Source organism: Anthonomus grandis, chromosome 8 (assembly GCF_022605725.1).
Source record: "Anthonomus grandis grandis chromosome 8, icAntGran1.3, whole genome shotgun sequence".
Classification (NCBI taxonomy): Eukaryota; Metazoa; Arthropoda; class Insecta; order Coleoptera; family Curculionidae; genus Anthonomus; species Anthonomus grandis.
In genome coordinates this window covers 27,098,233-27,122,105 of record NC_065553.1, presented here as the reverse complement: position 1 = coordinate 27,122,105, position 23,873 = coordinate 27,098,233, and the positions used below count along the sequence as shown (strand labels likewise).

The 23,873-nt window shown below is 33.8% G+C and overlaps 2 protein-coding genes across 9 annotated transcripts in view; one reads left to right on the top strand and one right to left on the bottom strand.

The window, feature by feature from the left end:
- LOC126739392 (E3 ubiquitin-protein ligase MYCBP2) overlaps positions 1-23,873 on the top strand; it is a 714,511-nt gene that overhangs the window by 160,580 nt on the left and 530,058 nt on the right. For all 4 annotated transcript variants that reach the window (XM_050445054.1, XM_050445056.1, XM_050445053.1 and 1 more), the window contains exon 34: positions 1,538-1,679. In XM_050445054.1, coding sequence (XP_050301011.1) covers positions 1,538-1,679 — 142 coding nt within the window. The remainder of the gene's footprint in view (positions 1-1,537; positions 1,680-23,873) is intronic.
- The window catches only part of LOC126739412 (uncharacterized), a 49,879-nt gene continuing 40,372 nt past the window's right edge, over positions 14,367-23,873 (bottom strand). For all 5 annotated transcript variants that reach the window (XM_050445087.1, XM_050445090.1, XM_050445088.1 and 2 more), the window contains one exon: positions 14,367-15,762. In XM_050445087.1, coding sequence (XP_050301044.1) covers positions 14,557-15,762 — 1,206 coding nt within the window. In that variant the 3' untranslated portion in view covers positions 14,367-14,556. The remainder of the gene's footprint in view (positions 15,763-23,873) is intronic.

Below are 23,873 nucleotides of genomic sequence, written 5' to 3'. Positions count from 1 at the left end.
GAGTCCAGTACAATATAATAGTCCAGTATTATACTATGGTTCTTCCTAGCAATGAACCCTTTGGTAACAAGATTAAACTTAATTTGATTAAACACTATTGTCACTATTGTTTTTTGCTCACAAACAATAATACCGGGGAAATTAAATTAACCACATACTTTATATGGAAGATCTAACATTTTTGACAGGCACTTAACATCGAACTTGGGCAATTACTAGGAATTATAGATGATAAGTTCTCGTCTGATATAAGAATATATCTTGGGATGGATAAGTGTCGAACATTAAACATGCAAAAAGAAAAGGATACCAGAATAACTTTCAGGTAGAAACTGTTAGAACACGATTGAATCGATATAAACAGAAGAGACCTATAGATATTTAGGAATAAGGCAAACATAAAGAATACACAGGAAACAGGTGCTTCTATGATATGAAAGTACACAAAAAGTCTGCTGAATCACCTCTACACGCAATCAATGTCAAGTTGATGAATTTACCCCACTTAGCTTAAAAGAAAATTACATTTAAATACATCAAATTGTCTGGAGTCAACTGTTTCCTAAAACAGAGGGTTTACTAATAGCTATACAAAATCAAATAATGCCTACTCGTAATTATTTAAAATTTATAGCAAAAGATGCAATTGTTACTGATTATAGATGTAGATACAGATTGCAAAGCTTTGAAACCATTCAGCATGTAATAGGAGAATATCAAATATTTGCACCTAGTAATTACAAAGAGAGACATGACGCTGTAGCGAAAATTATACATCAGGAGTTGGCTTTAAAACTAAATTTCTTGTAGGGTAAAAAATCTCCGTATTATAGCTATCTCCCGGCAACTATGTTAGAAAAGGATAATTACAAACTCTTCTCTACACCATCTTAGAAGAGTTGTGACTAATAGACCTGACATAGTCTTAGTGGAGATAAAAAATAAGAACTCCATGATAGCTACTTCTAGCTATCCCAAATAATAAACAGTCTGCTTTAAAAATATGCAGAGCAAATTTCTAAATATCGCCACCTAGAAGTTCGTCTACAGGGACAATTGCGAATGGCGAGAATTAGGACTGTACCAATTATGTTGTCAACCAAAAGAATTATACAAAAAACTGATGAATGACACTAAAGAGCCAGCATATTTATAGAGAATTACAGAAGGCGGTGTTACTATCTACAACTCGGATTTTTTGAAATTTGAATCAACATTGTAGATTGTCCCCACTCGCAGTCCAACTTGCCTAGGCCATAGAAGAATCTTTACAATTATTTTGAAGCCTTATTAAACTAACCATGTCCTCTAATAGAAGAACAGGCCAGTAAACAATAATACAGTAAGTCACATAGGACATGATTAGTGAATTACAAAGTCTTAGTTTGAGCATCACACCAAATGTTTCAATCATAGGACTACGATTATTTAGTGTTTCTGGCTAAGACCATAATTCTTATTTTTCACCCCCTTTACATCCTCAAAATCGACAATGATATTAGAACTAGCTTTAACTGTATATTTTCTGGCTTTTTAGATGAAGGAGATATCGATATGGAAGCAGCCGAATCTGCAGCCACCCAGATATTCTCCGAGCACAGCTCATTACTCTCAAAGGGCTTGGCCCTCAGTTCACCCCCAACAGTAACTCAGGCCCTAGATGGAATGTTACCTTACAGGTAAGTCTTTTTAATACAAGAACTTGTATGTGGCCTTCTTTTATTAGAGGCTCTTTGTAATCTTACATAAATCGATAAGTAACACGATCCTAGAAATCTTAGAGATCGCAGTAGTTAACTATATACAAACAAATAAATTAAAAGTCTATGTATGTAGAACTATATCAAATACTGATATAAAAACACTACAAATCGGTGATTAACAGATCAGCTTTCTTGACGATCACGCGTGCAGTTCAGTTTCCCGGTAAGTTTTCCCATTAGGTACGATTAAGCTTAGGTTGAGTTTACCATAAGCCCTTTTACACCTATATTTGAACCTCTTATAAATATAATGTATTACAAATAAAACGGTATGGCCAATATTCCGAGAAGCAATATTACTATAGAAAACTTGAATAGTTATAACTTTTAAAATCTCTCATGGTCACACACAATTTCATTATAAAATTCACAGTTACTAACGTTTACCATTATGCTTCTACAGTCACAGCAACAACCACGAAACTTGCGGGGTTATTTATGATAAAGATGGCCGGTCTTAAGATGTTAAAGTTGCAATTGCTTAAAAGAAACCTGCAGTAAAATTGGAAAACGTTCGGATTGGGAAATAAGATTTTCAATTTACAAGATATTAAAAATGAGTAAGATTCTATGATAATAAAGTTGTTATTAACTTTTTTCAATTGGATTTCAGGAATCCTCCCTAGAAATCTGTATAAACTAATGATATCTATTTTCCTATTGATATTTTTTCTTTTAAATTGATATGCTTAGATGCAGTAGACTTTTCTCTATTATTAGGGCGTTGACTTCATAAAAGATGAGTTTTTTGCTCTTTCTACTCTGAATCTAAAAACAGTGGCAAGAAACCTAAACGAACTTCGAAATGCCTCGTAGACTCCTGAGTATAAAAGGGATAATTGATGAATAAATAAGTTGAATGACTTAACTAATTATTATATTACAATTATAGAATTTTTTCACTAACAAATGTTTTTTTCGAAATCCACTTGAAATCACAATCGCCAAATATAAAATTTTTATATTAGCGATTATTTTTTTGACCCCAAATTGGCCTCGAAAAATACAATATCTTTAAAACTATAAGAAATACAACTTTTCAAATCTCATTAAATTACAAGAAACGGAGGCAATTAGAATTATGAAAAAAAAGACTCAATAGTTTTTCCACTTCATCATCTTCTTGTTGACGCCGAAATAAAGTAAATGTTTGAATTTGGCAAATAAGCTTAAAAACTTAACGTCTTTTCACAAAATCATTATCCACAACGTTTCTGTCTATTGGTACGACTTGTGTTGTCAATCAGGAACCTGAAAGAGAGACAATACTTTTGACTGTTTTAAAGAGATAAGAGAGTAAAGCAGTTAGTGACAGTACGCACCTTGCGTACCTACTACTAAAAGAATTATCCTTTTTTCCACCTAAATTAATTAGGCCCATTATTTTTTATTGTTAATCAATTATTGTGGAGACGCGTGTGACAATTAAAAGCTTAATTGCTAAGCTGAGCAGGCGCCCTTAAAGATCCAGACGTGTAGTATACTGGGTGAGTACCTTTTTGACATAGTCACATTGTGGGTACGTTTAATTTATATTTTATTTAATAATAACTACTTACATAAATTATTATTCATTGCCGATAAACTTTTAAATACAGTCTACTTAAAATTATCAATCTAAGGGTAGAAAATTCCCTGAAACATTTTCATTTTGGTCCTTCGAGCCCGATCGATTCTAGCACATTTCTACAAAAAGATCTACTTTTTCCTTTATGGCTGCCTCTTCACATGGAAAAACAGTAATGCATTCTATGTTCGGGTTCTCATATTTTACGTCGATGCCACTCATTTTTAGCAAAATCTATCAGTGATCGATTTTCTTTCGTGAAACAAAACAAATACTGCGTAAATTGTCTTTGTTCTCCCAATTCTGTAAGAAATTGTAATTCTTCAGCTCGATGCAAATTTTACATCTCTCCTCATCCTACATTGTTACATTTTAATAATTCCTAGAAAATTCTTCTTATAGGATCTGTAGTAATCCAGCTTCTTCAGGATCTCATCCTATTTATCAAACTTCTACAGATGCACCCTGTTCATCTGATATAAATCAAACTTGTGTAATTTCATTACAGCCTTCCCTAACAGGCTCCACTTGGTGTGAGCCATTTTGCTTGCTACAATTGAATTAGAAATAACAAGAGTAATTTAATAATTATTTTTTTTTTTACAAGTTTGATTTTAAGGTAGTAATTTTCAATTACATCAAAAGTTTACCTTTAGCAGATACCAAATTCCATATTCCAAGTCTCATTGACCTCCTACTTGGTGCCGAACTGGTACCTTATATACTTTGTTCCGGTAGAGCTTTAGGTACCCAGAATCAACCAGTCGCTATAGAAACAGTTTTTGGCTGGGTTCTACAGGAAAGATCGTCAAGTATGGCACCGAAAATTCTCGGTAAAACGGTCAGTCTGCATGTTTCAGGAGAACCTATATTAGATTTATGCCTTTGAAAATTTTGGCAGGTACCTATTTCTGCAGAAGAAAGTATAGGGGAAAGCATTTATTGGGAAATTACAAATAAAAGGTATACATAACATTAAAACTATTTATATGCGGCTTTTCCTTATTAGAATCCTAAATATATCGGCAAGTAAAACATAAAAAAAAATCTTAGAGATCAAAGTACTTAACTAACACAGTTAGGTAACAAATAATAAATTAAAAGTCTGTGTATATACATCTATATCAAATACTGATAGAAAGACGAATTAACACCACAAATCGGTGGTTAACAAATCAGCTTTCTCGACGATCACGTGCAATTCAGTTTCCCGGTAAGTTTTTCCATCAGGTACGATTAAGCTCAGGTTGGGTTTGCCATGAACCCTTTTGCATCCATATTTGTCCCTCTTATAGACCATAACCTAGTACAAATAAAACGCTATGGCTAATATTTCCAGGAGCAGTATCAATATAGAAACCCTAATTAGAATAGAATAATGTCCAGCCAATATTAACAGTTGTAACTTTTAAGATTCCTCATGGTTACATACTTTCTCTCAGAGTTCAATCAACTAATTTCTTTACAAAAATCACTGCTACTAATGTTCACCACGATGCTGTCACAGTCACAACTTTGGTTCAAATAACAATTAGAAACTTTTATTTGAAACTGGCATTGAACATCCAAAGAATATATTAGTTAACCTCCAAAAGTATTTGAATCGAAACTTATGGCACGTCCTGACGTCAATTCTTGAGTGTTTGAGGTGATGACCATGAAGGCTTGGTTATATATTTAGTCAAAGTAGTTGTTTCCGAACAAAACGCCTTCCGTGGTGGTTACATAGAAAGCTTCGCCTTCTAATAGGTTGATTTTAGTGTGTATCACTACGAAACTTGCAGGGTTATTTATGATGAAAGTGGCTGTTCTTATGATGTCGAAGTTGCAATTGTTTATAAGAAATCTTTTGCATACTGTAACAGTGGAAAAAGTTCAGCTTTTGCAAATAAGATTTTCCATTTGCAAGAAGAAAAAATAAGTCAGCTTCCATGATAATAAAGCTGCTATTAACTCTTTCCAAATGGATTGAAGAAATCCTTCCTAGAAATGTATATAGTCAAAGCTGCCTTAGATACAGTAGCTGCTCCTCCATTAAGTCATTGGAGTATTGACTCAATAAAAAATATATTTTTTACTGCATCTACTCGGGAACTGAAAACAGCAGCAAGAAATTTAAAAAACTTTAAATATTAGAGACTATTTATCAAAGAAAAGATATTAAAATTCCTGGAAAAAAATTAAAATTTAGTTCCAATACCTGGAAGACATCAAATATAATAATTACCTCTAAAAGTTAACAGAGTAGGAAAATTAAAAATTGATCATAAAATATTTGTTATTATACATTATATAGTAAGTAAATTGTAAAAGTGGAATAAAGAGAATCTATAATAATATATTCATTCGGCCTATACTCCTACTGTAGATTTAGATGAAAATACTGATGGGGTGTCTCATATGGAGCTGAATACTCTGTGTTTGAGGGACCCCAACATTTATCTCAATGTTAGCTAGTTTAGTTTACTAGAAAGTTTACAAAATACACGTTAGACATAGTCTAAGGCAATAACTCCAATACTAATTTGAAACTTGGAAATCTAATTTTAGAGACATAGATTAAAAGCACAAAGTAGTAAAAAAAGTACGAAATGAACGTTCCAGTAGAGAACGTTAAAATGACTAATTAATCTAGTAAGAAAACTATGACGCCACAGAGTGAAAAGCTTGCTAATTTGTGTGAATAAATTGTTTAATACTGTTTTTAAATTTATTTTTAATTATGCTCAGTTGCCTTATTTCAATCGGAAGGATATTAGCAAACTTAGGTGCAAAAAAGCATATATTTCTTTGAAGATGAGATTTTTTGAGTTCTAGCATTTTCAAAACTCCTTCCCAACACGACAATACTTAAAATACTTTTTTTATAATTTCATAGTTGATTAATAGCTTGACAAACTATTTTGAAAGATAACAAAAAATTGAAAGGTTATTTCTTTTAAAAATAAAAGGGTTGTGATCTTAATGTAATTTAATGATAGAAGATCTATAAATATCATATATTTTAAATTATTAATTAATTTTAAAAACGGCATTTTTTATATATATAAAAAAAATCTATTATACCTTAAGCAAGTAAATTATTGTATTTAAAACTTATTGAACTTAAATTAAATTAAAATTGACGAAAGGTATTGTTAAAGATTTAAGTTCATATTTCTTTTAAATACGTAAATAAGTCTATTTTCTTCTTTTCAATTTGTAAGCGTGTGAGATAGTATTTTCTAAATTGATTTTTACTATAAGTGGGTAATACCCAATAAATTAAGTAACTCAGCAGAAGTTAACGAGAAAGTCAGAAATTTTGTTTTATCTATATTAAGGCTTAATGAATTTCTGCTTAGCTATTTTAAAATAATGCGAAGACCAGTTTCTGCCTCATTATAAACGTTTACCCAATTGTCTGCCGAAAATATGATTGCCGTATCATCCGCGTAACATATTCACTTTTAGAATAGATAACTTTCCATTTACTACGTACTACGTTATAGACCATAACGTAGTACAAATAAAACGCTATGGCTAAATTGCTACAAAAAGGTCGCCTGTCATTAATGTAAATCAAGAAAAGGAGCGGTTCTATTACGGTTTTTTAAGGGATACCGATCTCTACAGTTTTACTGAAACTAATTATATTATTTAAAACTACTTTCTGGGTTCTGTTAGATTGGATTAGATTAAAAATAAGGGTGAAATTACACTGCGACTTATAAGATCTATTGTATGCCCCTTTCTAATTGCTGCTTGATGTTAATCTCAAGTCAAAGTACTTCGTACAATCCTATTGCTTTGATAAAGGCTAGTAATTATGGCAGCTTTAGTGACGGGATGATTCTTTCTAAAACTTCATAGCGGCCAAGATGCATAGCACGATTTTCGGCAAGGGTTTCGCATGCAGTTACTAGGTGTTCTGGGGTCTCCTCCTCTTCCCCGCAGAATCTACATTCCCTAGTATGTTCTAGTTTTAGTTTCCTACGGTGTTCTCGAAGGTGACAATGCCCCGTTAAAAAACCTAGAGACGTAGTTTAGTTTTAGTTAAACTTACTAGAGCTTTAGATCTTTTTGGGTTGATGGTTCCAAGGAACATTTTGGATTGCCTCAACCCCGGATGATCATCCCAGATGTGTTCTCTAAGTTGTTCCTCCATTTTTGAAAGCTCATATAGGTGAGTACTCTTGCATATGCCGCAGAAAGGTTCCGGTCCCACAAACTGAAAGCCGGAACCCTTTTTTGCCAAAATGTTGGCTTCCTCGTTACTCTGCACGCCTGTGTGACCAGGTACCCAAAACATTGTGACTTTATTTTTCTCATTTCGCTCATTGAGTTTCCCTAACTAGTCTCTTATCATTTTAAAACTGATGACATGTGGGCTCAGTGCTCTGTGCATTTTTGAACAGCATTCGAAATTTCATTCGCATACGAACATGAAATGTAGTGGCAACATACCAAAGTCGAGTACTATTGAAGGCCATGTCAAACGGGATGAAGACGATAAAGATTTTTTAACCTAACCCGAAATTTAAGTTTAAAAACATCAGGGAAGTTTGAGGTTCACTTCCGCGTCATCCTTCACCCAGTCAACACATGGTCATTATTGTCCTTTCCCGTCCTACGGATTCCTTTCCTTGACCCTTCCCTACCCCTTGCCGTTAGTACAACGTGCATTTCAGAATTAATCTTTGTGAAAGTTTTTATCCCACTTCCGCGTTATCCTTCATCCCATCAACACGTGGTTGTTCGTCCTTCCTATCGTTTAAATCCCTTTCTCAGACCCTTCCCAACCCCCCAACCCTTGCCGGTGGTAACCGATCCTATTCACGCCGGTAACCAGGCCGGATGCATCGTGGTGGAGGCGACATCGTGCATTGGAAAGTTTCGATTGTGATTGATAATTTAATATAGTGAAAAAGTCGGTTCGGGAAACACTGTACATACCCGTCGATTTTCCCGAATCTCCAAATCGTACTGGCAAATTGCCTCGTAGCAGAGCCACCAATTGAACAGAACAAGAACAACAACAATTTTGAGGTTTTTTCATGGCGTTTCTTGGGTTTTTCGAATTGTCTTTTTTTTAAGTTGGATTTAAAAAATAAAAAATATTGCGGTTTTGTATCGAGTGAGTAAAAGAAAGAATTAATTTTATTTATGGCAGAGCACCCGGAATTAAAGTCGGGCAAATTCACCCAAGATTTTTCAGGTAAAACTGCACAAGCCTTGTGGACAAAAATAGCGGACAGATTACACAGTCTCCCTGGAGCACATCAATTCCATCGTAATAGGCTTGCTTAATCTATATAATTTAATAAGTTGAGCATCTGAATACATTTCAAATGGGTCAAGAAATGAAGAGTACATTCTATTATTTCTCGATCTGCCAGAGTTTCAGTCTCTTCCAGTGCATCGACGACGTTTCTTTGCACAAGATGGATTAATCTTGCCATTTGATTATAGTTGTTTTTTTTTCAATAAACAACAAAAACACCACAAAAATACTTAATGAACTTATACAAATTAAAAAAAAAACAAAGCTAGTTCAAAACAAGACAAGTAGCAGAATCAAATAGAAAATCGCACACGAAGTTTTCGATCGAAGTCGATTTTTCGTGCGAAATCCTCTAATTTCGTATGCGAATCAAATTCGAATGGTTTTGAAAATACGGCCCCAGGATTAATTGAATACATCTTTCTATAGCGTGTATTTCCGCTTGAAAGACGCTAGTGTATTTACCCAGCGACTCTGAGTATTTGGTACCAGGCCCGAATACTTCAGATCCTGTTCCTTTTTCGGTTTTAGAACCATCTATGTACCACTTGATGGTGTTCGATTTAAGTAACTGGATGGCTATACCATTTTTTCAGTCACTTTTGCTAACAATTTTTTAGAGAAATTCCTCCCGAGGATGATAAAACATATTCCTTTTTATATCATCCTTGGGAAGATCGAACAGAGGAATAGATCTTGAGATGTCCAGGCTCTCTGATCGATACTCTTGCTGTTTGTTCTATCCCTGGTTAGTCTAAACATGGCCCTTTTAGCAGCGCCCTCTGCAGCCAGATGTTGAGGTTCTAGGTCAACTATAACCTCCAATGCTGCTGTTGGGCATGTTTTCATAGCCCCTGTAATGCATACGCATGCGAGTCCTAGCACTTTATCTGGGTTTTGTTATATAGGTATGACTTAAATAATTCTAAACCTATACCTCTTATGCCTATATTATATAACTTTTGTAGAACAATTTTATGAGAAACAGTATTAAGCGCTTTAACTAAATTCATAAATATAGAAATATTTTGCTTGTTTTGGTTTGTTGTGTTTAAAATTATATTAGTTAGTTAAAATGACTAACATTAATTTAAAAAGAGTAAATCATAATAAAAAAAAATCATGCCTGGAATATAATTGAAAATTCTAAAAATGTGAGTATATAAGAAATATAAAAAATTACATGAATTACCTAAAAGCTGTAAAAATTTCTTCAAAATGCCTCTAAGAGTTACATTTAAAGAGATGGCAGGTGAATGAATAGATAAATTATAGGACTTCTCTAATTACTATATTACAAATGAAAGGCATACATAACATTAAAACTGCTTATATGTGGCTTTTCTTTATTAGAGCCTCTTTGGAATCCTAAATATATCGACAAGTAACACATAAATTAAAAAAAAGACCCTGGAAATCTTAGAGATCACAGTAGTTAACTAACACACTTACATAACAAAAATAAATTAAAAGTCTGTGTATGTACATCTATGTCAAATACTGATAGAAAAAGGCGAATTAACACTACAAATCGGTGGTTAACAAATCAGCTTTCTCGACGATCACGTGCAGTTCAGTTTCCCGGTAAGTTTTCCCATCAGGTACGATTAAGCTCAGGTTGGGTTTACCATGAACCCTTTTGCACCCATATTTGTCTCTCTTATAGACCATAACGTAGTACAAATAAAACGCTATGGCTAATATTCCCAGGAGCAGTATCACTATAGAAACCCCAATCAGAATAGGATAATATCCAGCCAATATTGAACAATTGTAACTTTTAAAATCCCTCATAGTAACATACTTTCCCTCATAGTCCACACACTTAATTTCATTATAAAAATCACTGTTACTAACGTTTACCACGATGCTCTCACAGTCACAGGTCTGGTTCAAATACAGATTAGAAACTCTCGCCTGAAACTGGGGTTGAACATCCAAAGAATATTTTCGTAAACTTCCAAAAGTGTTTGAATCGAAACTTATGGCACGTCCTGAGGTCACTTCTTGGGTGTTTAAGGTAATGCCCATGAAGGCTTGGTTGTATATTTGGTCAAAGTAGTTATTTCCGAACAAATCGCCTTCCGTGGTGGTTAGATAGAAAGCGCCTTCTATTTGGTTGATTTTGGTGTCTGTCACCACAAAACTTGCAGGGTTATTTATTGAAAGGGGCTGTTCTTATGATGTCGAAGTTGCAATTGCTTATAAGACATCTCTTGCATACTGTAACATTAAAAAAAGTTCAGCTTTTGGAAATAAGATTTTCCATTTACAAGATGTTAGAAAATAAGTAAGCTTCCATGATAATAAAGCTACTATTAACTCTTTCCAAATGGATGGCAGAAATCCTTCCTAGAAATGTGTATAATCAATGCTACCTTAGATGCAGTAGCTGCTCCTCCATTAAGTCATTGGAGTATTGACTCCATAAAGAATGTATTTTTTACTGTATTTACTCGGGAACTGAAAACAGCAGCAAGAAATTTAAAAAACTTTAAATGTTAGAGACTTATTTATTAAACAAAAGATATAAAAATTCATGAAAAAAATTAAAATTTAGTTCCAATACCTGGAAGACATCAAATATAAATATTACCTTTAAAAGTTAACACAGTAGGAAAATTAACAATTGATCATAAAATATTTGTTATTATACATTATATAGTAAGTAAATTGTAAAACCGGAATAAGTAGAATCTATAATAATATATTAATTCGGCCTATGCTCCTACTGTAGATTTAGATGAAAATACTGATGGGGTGTCTCATATGGAGCTGAATACTCTGTCTTTAAGGGACCCCAACATTTATCTCAATGTTAGTTAGTTTAGTTTACTAGAAAGTTTACAAAATACACGTTAGACATAGTCTAAGACAATAACTCCAATACTAATTTGAAACTTGGAAATCTAATTTTAGAGACACAGATTAAAAGCACAAAGGAGCAAAAAAAAGTAGGAAATGAACGTTCCGGAAGAGAAAGTTAAGGTGACTAATTAATCTAGTAAGAGAACTATGACGCCACAGAGTGAAAAGCTTGCTAATTTGTGTGAATAATAAAATTGTTTAATACTGTTTTTAAATTTATTTTTAATTATGCTCAGTTGCCTTATTTTAATCAGAAAGATGTTATAAAACTTGCAAAAAAGCATATATTTCTTTAAAGATGAGATTTTTTGAGCAAAGGAGTTCTAGCATTTTTATTTGTAACGGATCTTGTTTTGTGATAGTTAATATTATCGTTAAGCGGTGGTTGTTTAATTTTTGACAAATAGATCAAGGAGCTATAGATACATAGACTTCGGATGTTTCGCATTTTTGTTTCTTTATAAAGTAAATCAGTAGGGTATAGGGAGTCTTTATTATACTTAATCTTAATTATCTTATTTTAACATATTTTAAGGATCGAAAGGGCATTATTACCAGTTTGGTTAACCTTCTTAATGAAATCAGAAAAAACTAAGAAAAAAAAAAAGAATTACCAGGTCTTGGGTTGTTAGATTTTAGTAGAGCCTTTAATACTATAAGTCACGAAATGCTATTAGCAAAACTTTATTATTTTGGATTTTTTGGTGATGCAGTAAATTTTTGTAGTTCTTCTTTACCTAAAAGAGCTCATTGCGTAGTTCTTAATAAGAAATCTTGCACTGAAAAATCAAGTTACTATACTGTATCTACGGGTGTCCCACAAGGTTCCATTTTGGGCCCATTGCTCTTTTCTATATATGTTGCTGACATGATATTTTGTATAAAACACTCAACATTAAAGCAATATGCGGATAATTCCCAACTATATCTTTCGTTTTCACGCTAAAATCTTTCTATAGCTCAATTTCAGTTTAATCAGGATTTAAAAAGTATTGATAACTTTTCACAGTATCATAACTTAAAATTAAATGCTCCTAAATCTTATACATATAATATAAATAATACAGGGTTGTGGCAAAAGTGCTTTTGAGGTTTCTCCCAATTTTCATGCACAGATTCGAAATGTTTAACTATCAGTAGTCAACGAGGTCAAAAATCTAGGCGTGTATTTTGACAGTGGTATTACATTTCACTCATATCAAAAATAAACACTAGTTCTCTCTTTGCTCGATTACTGTGATGTTTTGTATTCTGATTCCTTGACTGAAACCACTGCTTATTCTATACAAAAACTCCAAAACTGTTGTATGCGTTTTGCATTCAAAATACCACTTAGGAATCATATTACTCCCTATTTAAATAACAATTTTATTTTGAATATGAAAAATCGTAGAAAATACCATATGTACACCTTTATTTATAACATTTTTGAAAACTGGAGAGCCTCTATATTTAGTAAATAATTTTAAAAATCATCTTCATATGTATAACACTAGATTTATAAATTTATTTACAGTCCCACTTCATAGAAACACAAATTTTCAAAAATCTTTTGTTTTTGTAGCCTCTCAACTTTAGAATAAATTGCCTGAGCATGTTAAACAATTTTCAATAGGAGTATTTAAATAATATATTTAAAATTATCTCCTTGAAAAACAGCAATTGAATAATTAATTTAATTTGAAATAATTTGAAGTAAATACAATTAAGGTGTTAAAAATCATGAAAATGGATGTATACATTTTTTATAGGGCTTTGGTATACGCTCGCCTCCATCTAAAATAACTTTACAAGTAGCATTTGTTTACATGCCACGTTTTCCTCCAAAAGGGCCTTGCCACACAGGTTTGCACCTGTGCTTACAGTTTCATAATCGAGGCATGGTCCTATTTATCATAATGGTTTATTTATTGTAGATTCATAATTGTTTGTAATTTTTTTGATAAAAAAATAAATAATAAATTTATTTTGAATTTGAATTACTGTAAGAGTGTCCTCATTGTATAATGCAGTTTCGTAACACTGAGTCGACTAAGCATGAGTAGATTGTTAATAGAAATTTTTTAGCGGTTTTTGAAATGTGTTCTGTCCATCTTAAAAATTGCAATTTGGGCGTACATCTTCACATTTTGTATCATGTACTTTGATTAAGTTTTCTGATGGTTCATCAGTAGATGTTAATGAGAAAGTCATAAATTTTGTTTTATTTATATTAAGGCTTAATGAATTTTCGTTTAGCCATTTTTGAATAATTCGAAGACCAGTTTCTGCCTTATTATACACCTTTACCCAATTGTCTGCTGAAAATATGATTGCCGTAACATGTTCACTTTTAGGATAGACAACTTTCCATTTAATAAAAGGTCAGCTGCCCTTAATGTAAATCAAGCCTAATACGGTTCCCTGAGGGATACCGATCTCTACAGTTTTACTGGAACTAATTATATTGTTTAAAACAACTTTTTGGGTTCTGCTATTTAGGTATGACTTAAACAGTTCTAAACCTACATCTCTTATGCCTATATTATGTAACTTTTGTAAAACAATTTTATGAGAAACCGTATCAAATGGTTTAACTAAATTCATAAATATAGAAACACTTTTCTTGATTTGGTTTATTAAGTTTAAAATTGTACTGGTTAGTTTAAATGACTAACAATGATTTTAAAAGCCTAAAATATAGTGAAAAAAAATGTTCATGCCTGCAATGTAAATAAAAATTATTTCAAAAATGTGAAACTTATAAGAAATAACATTAATTACCTAAAAGTTATCAAAATGTCTTCAAAATGCCTCTAAGAGTTACATTTAAAGAGATGGCAGGTGAATGAATAGATAAATTATAGGATTTCTCTAATTACTATATTACAAATGAAAGGAATACATAACATTAAAACTGCTCATATGTGGCTTTTCTTTATTAGAGCCTCTTTGGAATCCTAAATATATCGACAAGTAACACATAAATTAAAAAAAAGACCCTGGAAATCTTAGAGATCACAGTAGTTAACTAACACACTTACATAACAAAAATAAATTAAAAGTCTGTGTATGTACATCTATGTCAAATACTGATAGAAAAAGGCGAATTAACACTACAAATCGGTGGTTAACAAATCAGCTTTCTCGACGATCACGTGCAGTTCAGTTTCCCGGTAAGTTTTCCCATCAGGTACGATTAAGCTCAGGTTGGGTTTACCATGAACTCTTTTGCACCCATATTTGTCCCTCTTATAGACCATAACGTAGTATAAATAAAAGGCTATGGCTAATATTCCCAGGAGCAGTATCACTATAGAAACCCCAATCAGAATAGGATAATATCCAGCCAATATTGAACAATTGTAACTTTTAAAATCCCTCATAGTAACATACTTTCCCTCATAGTCCACACACTTAATTTCATTATAAAAATCACTGTTACTAACGTTTACCACGATGCTCTCACAATCACAGGTCTGGTTCAAATACAGATTAGAAACTCTCGCCTGAAACTGGGGTTGAACATCCAAAGAATATTTTCGTAAACTTCCAAAAGTGTTTGAATCGAAACTTATGGCACGTCCTGAGGTCACTTCTTGGGTGTTTAAGGTGATGCCCATGAAGGCTTGGTTATATATTTGGTCAAAGTAGTTATTTCTGAACAAAACATCTCCTGTAGTAGTTAAATAAAAAGCTTCGCCTTCTAACTGGTTGATTCTAGTGTCTGTGACCACGAAACTTGCAGGGTTATTTATGATGAAAGTCGCTGGTCTTAAGATGTCAAAGTTGCAATTGCTTATAAGAAACCTCCTGTAAACTGTAACATTAGAAAATGTTCTGCTTGGCAATTGCTGAGCGGTCACCCCATCAAAAATAAGTGATTCTGTTCCAAACATCTTGAAGGCTTGCGGCTTAACATCTCTTAGTACCACTTCTTTGAAAATAAGATTTTCCATCTGTAAAATGTTTGAAAACGCGAAAGCTTCTATACTGGCTATATTTACTTTTTCCATATGGATTTCTTGGATTCTCCCCACGAACGTGTACGATCCAATACTGTCTATATTACTATTGATAATGTGGATTTTTAAACTTGGTATGCTTAAATCAAACCTTTCTTGCTGGTTAATGGAAATGTCTCTGTATCCCACCCAGTTAAGGCTGTTTGGTTCGAAAGTGAGGTTTTGTATATTAGTGAGGGTTATACTGCGGAAGGTTCTTAGGTCGTAAATCGAGTATCCTCCGAAGCGAACTTTTGGGCAGTTGTGAATTTCTAGGGCTGACTCGAAGCCTTGGATTGAGTCTCTTTGTATGTACATCTGAAATTAAAAAAATATACTGGTTTATTTAAAAACAAAGTAAGTGTTATTTATTAAATTTTTATTTATTAAAAAAAAATTGATAAATGTTAATTTTAATGCCTTCTTGACCAGGTTTTATCAAAACCATAAGCAAATACTGAGAGAAACTGCATTATTTCTATCTTTAATGTGTTTTAATTGCTTGTAATGGTTTAAAAGTTACAAAAGAGCTCATAAATCTATAAAAGTACTAAAAAAAATCTTCTACTAAATTAAGAGTGTTGAGATGGGTTTGAACAAACTACTGGTTGTTTTCAATATGAGTAATAAATTCCTTTAAAATTCTAATTTAACTTGCGAACCTTTAGCTTCCAAGGAAAAACGCTTTACTAGAATAGGATAATTATGTTGAGCTGAGACAAACTGCACCATTGGCTGCCCTCAATAATATAAGTATTAACTAAAACTCCAATTTAACTTTAAAATTGCAAGCGCCCCTGTAGCATAAAAACTACCAAGAAAAAGCTCGTTACTTTCATAAGAATATTAGGTTGGATTAAGATAAACTGCACTAAAATGCCTGTATCAACTTCAATTCCTGATTTATAAACTTCCCAGTCATATTTATTCTATCACATAATTTTCCTTTGATCTTTATTAAGGAGCTGCCTCTGACTATAAAGTAGCTTCAGGTCAATTGAGAAATTAATCAGTATGCTCATTAAACCTCAATTTAACATCCAAGAGTATTCATGACTTTTAGCCACATTACTACATTTGATCAGCTGATCATTCACATTAACCCAAATATTCTCGAAAGCGTCCCTCGACTGCGTCCTACCAAAAGAAAAAAACTTACATTTTCTTTAGTTTAAACTTAAGCAGTGGTCACTATTTGCGAGTGAGTTGAGATCGTTAGCTATCTTACCACTAGCATCCAAAATTGTTGTCAGGAGGAAATTTCAAATAAAAGCATCGGCATATAACTGATGACCTATACAAGATAAAGAAAAGTGGTGAACCAAGAATAGATCCTCATGGCAAGCCACCGGACAGAAAAACATTAACTTAGACTGGGGATTCTATCTCATTAAGCTTTACCGACTGTAACGTAGTCTCTTATTAGAGGCCAAGCGCTCTTTCCAGAACTTAGAAATTACGGTTTTATTAGTAATAGTTAACTTATGATCAGCCGGCTGTAACACTACGGCCCTAAGACGCGTTAAAATTTATAAAAAACATTAATTACCTAAATAGGATCTGGTGCATTTATTTTTACCTTTTGTACATGATACCATAACAACAATTGTTTAAAATCAACGCGTATCAATGTCAATTCTCAATGTCATGTTTAAACATTTTATAGTTACAATTTTTAAACATTTATTGCTAATGGAAAACTTTACCAATCAAGAATTGGCGGATACGCATTTGGCATACGGAGCAACAAACTGCAATGCACGAGCAGCATCGCGGTTGTATCATGAACGTTGTCCCGAACGACAGCATCCTGGATACAAAAAGTTTATTGCGGTTCATCGGCGGCTCGCTGAGACAGGCATGTTTAAGACCAAGATGCATGATACTGGTATTGCTCGAACCGTAAGAACGGTCATATTTGAAAAAGAGGTGCTTCAGCGAGTTGCCGGTGAACCATCAAATAGCACACGTGACGTCGCTAAGAATATGAATATGAGTAACGCTTCTGTCTAGCGGGTACTAAACGAGCAACAACTCCATCCTTACCACTTCCAGAGAGTTCAAGGTATGATGACTGCAGCCGATTATCATCCTAGAGTTGAATTTTGTCGATGGCTTCTGGATCACATCATTGCACAACCAAATTATTTACGATAAGTTTTGTGGACCGATAAAGCCTCTTTCACAAGAGACGGTATTTTTAATAGTAGGAATAGCCATGTTTGGGACAAAGAAAATCCTTTTGCAATTTTTCCAAGAAAAAATCAGAATCGTTGGTCTGTCAACGTATGGGCAGGCATTGTTGATGATTATTTAATTAGGGCATACCTTCTACCGGAACGGTTAACAGGACCTATTTATCTGCGTTTCTTGGAGGAAGTTCTTCCAGAACTCCTTGAAAATGTTCCACTAAACGTTAGACAGCAAATGTAGTTTCGGCATGATGGAACGCCAGCTCACATTGCTGTACAAGTACGCGAGTATTTGGCTCAGCGGTTTGGGCACCGTTGGATTGCCAGAGGTGGTGCAGTTTTTTGGCCTCCTAGGTCACGCGATTTAACGTCGCTCGATTTTTTCTTGTGGGGACATGTAAAGACTTTAGTTCCAGTAGAATCAGAGCTAGACTTAATTGTACGAATAACAGCAGCATTTGAAATGATTCAAAACGAGGATCAAAATTTTAGTGTAGTCCGCCGAAATCATGTGCGGCGTTTAAATCGGTGTATTGAGGGTGGAGGAAGACATTTTGAACAATTGTTGTGATGGTATCATATACAAAAGGTAAAAATAAATGCATCAGATCCTATTTAGGTAATTAATATTTTTTCTAAATTTAAACGCGTCCTAGGGCCGTAGTGGCGTAGAGACACATTTCCGGACATGGGTTCCTATACTCAAATGGATTCTACTGTTGCACTGAACAACCCCTAGAAGTTTGATCCCATTGTTCTGAAACACCCTGTATATCGTTTGTTAAAAGCAGTTGAACCGCTAGATTTTTTTTCTGAAACCAGATTGAACAGCAGGTTGAATATCAAACCTGTTTACTTCTTCTATTACTTAATTACTTCCTCAGGAGCCTTATTCAGATCTGTCGATTGTATCAGACTGGGCGATCGAATCAACACTAAAGAGAAAACAAGGTGAACTTTTCTCAACGCTTCAAGAAGGAATAATCCCAGAGTCCTTCGACATCTCTAGTTGTACTAGTAAGGAAAAAGGACGTACCAAGGATACATACGTAAGGATGTACCAGATTTTATGTGGACTATCGGCGACTAAATTATATTTATTTATTTATTTAGTTATTCATCGGTCAACGTATACAACATTTCAAGTACATATTAGGAGCTAACAGTTATCTTAAGTAATAACTATGCTTCTAATAAACAATACTTAGCTAAACTTAACCTAAAGAGTGGGGCTATGGTACTATCCCAAAATAAGAGCCCTAGCTGAAAACTTAAATTTATTTGTTTCGCAAATCTATTCACTGTAGAAGCTATTCTGTTAATAGGACTATTTAGTAAATAGGATGTTCTGCAAAAGTGAATATGGAGAAACTCCTGACCTCGTGTTTTGTGAGAGGATACATGTATAGAGAGAAGGTACAGAGACTCTGGACTTCTAACAATACCATTCAGGACTTTTAACGCAAAGCAATTATCAAAGAACTGCCTTGTGATTGATAGTACTCAAGTAGGATATGGTCTTAGAACAGGTAATATTCAGGCCCGAATTCAAAAGAGAATATCTGGCAAACCTGATAAACTTGCGATAAACATTTTCAAGCCTCTCAATGTAAATTGAGAAAATGAGGTGACTGAATTATATTGGACATTTCAAGAAGAGATCTCACTAGGTAAACATATAGTGATTTTAATGCTGACACATTGGTGAAGTCTCTGCAAGATCAGTTTATTACCTCTATTTATGGTATACTCGAAATTGTAGGAAAGAGTAAGTCTCGGGTCCAAAAAAACACCTAAATTCTTGACCAAGTTAAGCTGTTTTAAGGGCATACCTTCAATAATATATCGACAAGGAGCTCCTTTAAACAAGTAAACCTCACGAACCCACATTTCTCGATATTTAATGACATTTTATTCAACTTCCACCAGGAAAACACTTTGTTTATATCTCTCTGGAGCACCAACTGATCTTGAGAGAAAGAAGTCCCGTCGAAAAATCTTCAAATAATCAGCAAAGAGCCCAAAAGTGGGAGCCCTGAAGTTGTCGAAAATGGGTTTGACAGAAAATCACCAACGTGCTGTTCTCTATCCATCAAATAAGACATAATTCAAAGTAAAAGGGACCCGCTCATGCCAATATCTGAAATATGAAAGATAAGAATATTATGGTTGACCTTATCGAAGGCTTTACTAAAGTCCGTGTATATCGCATGTGTTTCATTATCGTCGGCAAAGGATTTAAAGATGTAGTTGCTCAAAATTAAGCTTGTATCCACAGAGCGTCCTGTGGTGAATCCACGTTGTTGATCCCCAATTATTTCCTGAAATGTGTCATCAGACAGAACCACCTCTACACAACTTAAACAGCTACCGAATATAAGGAATAGGTACCAAGAAATACAGTTTTGTCCCTACCAAGACTTAATGACAGCTTGGACAGGCTATCAGGTTTTTAAAGCTGGATTTAAAGAGAGGATTTTGGCAGGTAAAAATCCATCCAGATGATAAGGAAAAAACTGTATTCCCGACTGGAACAGAATTTTCTCAGTTTACAGTCATACTTTTTGGACTCTGAAATGCTCCAGTTACCACTAAAAACCTTATGGAAACCGTGTTACGTAGAATGACTTGGGAATCATGCTTAGTTTAATTGGATGACGTCATTATACTGGAGAAAACATTTGAAAAGCATTTAAAGAATAATCAAGAGGTATTTGTTGAAACTAAAACCTGAAACTAAGTCCCAAAAACTGTTGTTTATTTCGATTAAAAAAGTTCACTACTGCGCTCATGTAATATCAGAAAATGGTGTCAATACTGGTCCAGATGAAATAGAAGCAATCGAGAATTGGCTATGACCCACTGACAACAAACACCAGTTAGGAGGCTTTCTGGGTCTTTGTATATATTAAAGAAGGATTGTAAAAAATGTCGCTAACCTTGGAAAACCTCTACATAAGATTACGGACGACAGAATGGTATTTAGTTGGTCAGCAAACTGTGAAGAAGCGTTTCAGGGGCTAAAAAGATACTGTGCACATCTCTCATTTTAATATATCCAATTCATGGCAACAAACTTTTATTTTGGATATATACGCAAGCAACGTTAGAATTGAAGAGAGTATCACTTTACAATAGAATATAGAAAATTCGAACATCACCAAAATGCCGATCCTTTATCCAGGCGCCCTTATATTGGAACATGGTAACATTATCCTTAAAAAAGGAATTAAAAAAAAACATCAGCCATAGATATTGGTTTGCATAGTATTGGCATTTAGGGCCAACAGCTTCGACGTGGCTTGAAAGAAAAACGACATAATTAAAGAAATAATAAAAAAGTTAAAGAAATGCATGTAGAAACCGAACAAATTTAGAGGATAAACATTAATAAATCAATACAAAATGATCCTAAAGAAACGCTTTTTATGTCTGTGGCTAGTTTAAGACCAAATGAACCTTCCTAGCCTCTCCAGAGTCCATGCTAGCAAATAAGTAAATGACATAATAAGGTTAAGTTTAACAACATGGTATAAATAATAATAATATTAAAAAAAGAAGTGAAAAGTTAGACCTTGGTACGTAAACCACGGAGCTAATGATCCCCACATAATAAACCAGCAAAAGAATTAAAAAAAAGATCGAGAGGAAAGGATGGTTCTCCAATTTGATGGAAAAGTCAGAGGCCTAAAATCCCAGTCTGTAGACCGAAACAAATGAGAAGGGGCAGACGGTGGCCCATTCAATATATAAATAAGAAGGCAGGTCTCAGGATTTTCTTTTAACTGGGGAAGAAAGTGGTGTTATATAGCAGAGCCCTGAACTAACAAACAGGTAATAAAAGATATTGGTATGCCAATGGAGCGCTGATTTATGACAGACCAAGAACAGAATAGGTTTGCTCTGATCTTAAATGGTGGAGAGAATGCTGACGGGCCTAAGTTCAGACAGTTAATTCGATGCAACAAATTTAGGAATAAGGTGTGAAAATTTCTACGAATGTGGTAAAGTTGACGCTTCAATATAACAGTTAACGAGATGCACTAAAAAAGGGAGAATATAGACAGAGCAATGGAACAGCATGGATACGCCAATCTCATCTGTTCCAAGGGCTTTTCATTTGATGAAAAATAAACCTAACTTCACTTCCTCTAGTATTGCCAACTGAGATTCGAAATTCCAACACACTCTTTCACATTTTGTAGATATGAAGACAAGATCTCAAGGTCTAACGCAGCAACTTTCAGTTATTTTTCGAGTCATCTTTACGTAATGTGTAATTGAGAGAAACTTCTGTTGTCTTTCAACTGCCACTGTCACCTGGATTCGAAGTTGTCTGTAGTTTTCCCAATTAATTTAATTTTTTGTCTTTTATGTTTAAATAAAGCTTTATTCCTAAAGAGAAATAAAGTATCCAAGCTGTCGTTTTATCCGAGATGTTTTAAATGGCGCATATTAAATAAAGAGATTAAGTATATATGCATTAAAGCAATCAACTTTAGCATTATTCTCCCCTATATAAGTCAATATAAATCCCTATAGATGAAATAAGAAAATGGTGTAAAAATTTGATTCAACACTACTATTTACTACAAAATGTACATTAAAGCCGATAATCAGATCTAAAAGGAAAAACATTAATTGTAAGTTGGTGAAGGAGGAGGTAGATGGCGAATAAAATATGTTTTAGATGCAAAATTGTCAGCTATGAGAGTTTTAGTTGGGCTAAGTTTAATTAATTTTTTTTCAAAAGTATTATTTTCGACACTAGTGAGAGGTGAAAACTACAATTTAGGTTCCATTTGAACTATTCTGCCTTGACGTTTATAATAAATATTAACATGCTTAAAAGTTATCTGTCATCGTAAAACTAATTGAGTACATTATATTTACTGTTCATAGTTAACGCATTAATCTTTTAAACACCAAGTGTATTTCACTTAGACAGCATTAAAACCTCATAAATAACAATACCATAAAAGAAACCGTAAAACTGTAGATTTTTTATGGTTTTTATACAAATTAGTAACATAAAAATGCCATATATAAATTACAAACTAAAACCGGAGAGAAAAGAAATCAACGCACATGCCATAACCAATTAACGAGCGAAAAAAGATTCACCATAAATTGTGATCTGACCGCAGCAACAGATGCGGACACTTGTGATATTTTTTACGGTCGATTTAATATTTTTTAATGGACGGGTTAAATAAACAGACGGGGCCCGACAAGAGCAATCACGCCGCAGTTCGTTACGGCCGGCTCATTACTTTAATTGAAATCGCGAGGAGAATTAACGCTAATTAATCCGGGATTTTCTTGAAGTGCGATAAGCAAATTTGCTTTAGTAGGTCGGCGAAATAAATTCACGACGAGCTATCTTTAGTGAAAGAACAAGAAGAAAGGCGAGATTGGAAGAATTATTCTTGCTATTTATAGAACCGATTTGCAATAATTATTATATTATATTGTATTTTTTACGTTTATTCGATAATAAGATTATAAAATTAAGTTAAAATATCCGAGATTTCTTAGCAATATAGGATTTGAAGAATTCAGAATAAGCGCATTTTTTTGACTCTCTGATATTTGGTAAAATATTCAATGTTCTCTTAGTGACTTAGGTATTATCATCAGGATGTCAACATCAGATGCGAAACCTTCACTAGGTTAAACTCTAATACTATAGAAGAGAGAGCTTCCCTACTAAATTTAAATAATTATTTAAAACAGGGCCTTACCTAAATAAAGCTTCAGTGACAATCTATACAAGGGTGGTCTCAGAAGTACCCGGCCTGACCTAGAGATGTCGGTAGTAGTTTGAAAAATATCAGTGTATTAGAAAGCATACAATCTATAAAGCATATGTTTCAAGTTTGAATACGCCACGTTGTTTAGTATTTGTTTGGCAGCCATCAATAGTGAACGTTTTCAGTGAATTTGTGAAAATGGAGAAAATTGGTCATCGTTATGTGATACAATACTTTTATTTAAAAGACCTCAGCCCAACCAATATAAAAGCTGAACTGGATTCTACTCTGAGTGAGTCTGCTCCTTCGTTAACAACAGTAAAATATTGGGTAGCAGAGTTTAAATGAGGCCGTACGAGCTGCCAAGACGAATATCGCAGTGGTCGACCAAATGAGCTGACGACTCCAGAAATTTTAAAGAAAATTCACAAAGTGGTACTGGATAGTCGTCGACTGAAAGTGCGCGAGCTAGCGGACATAGTAG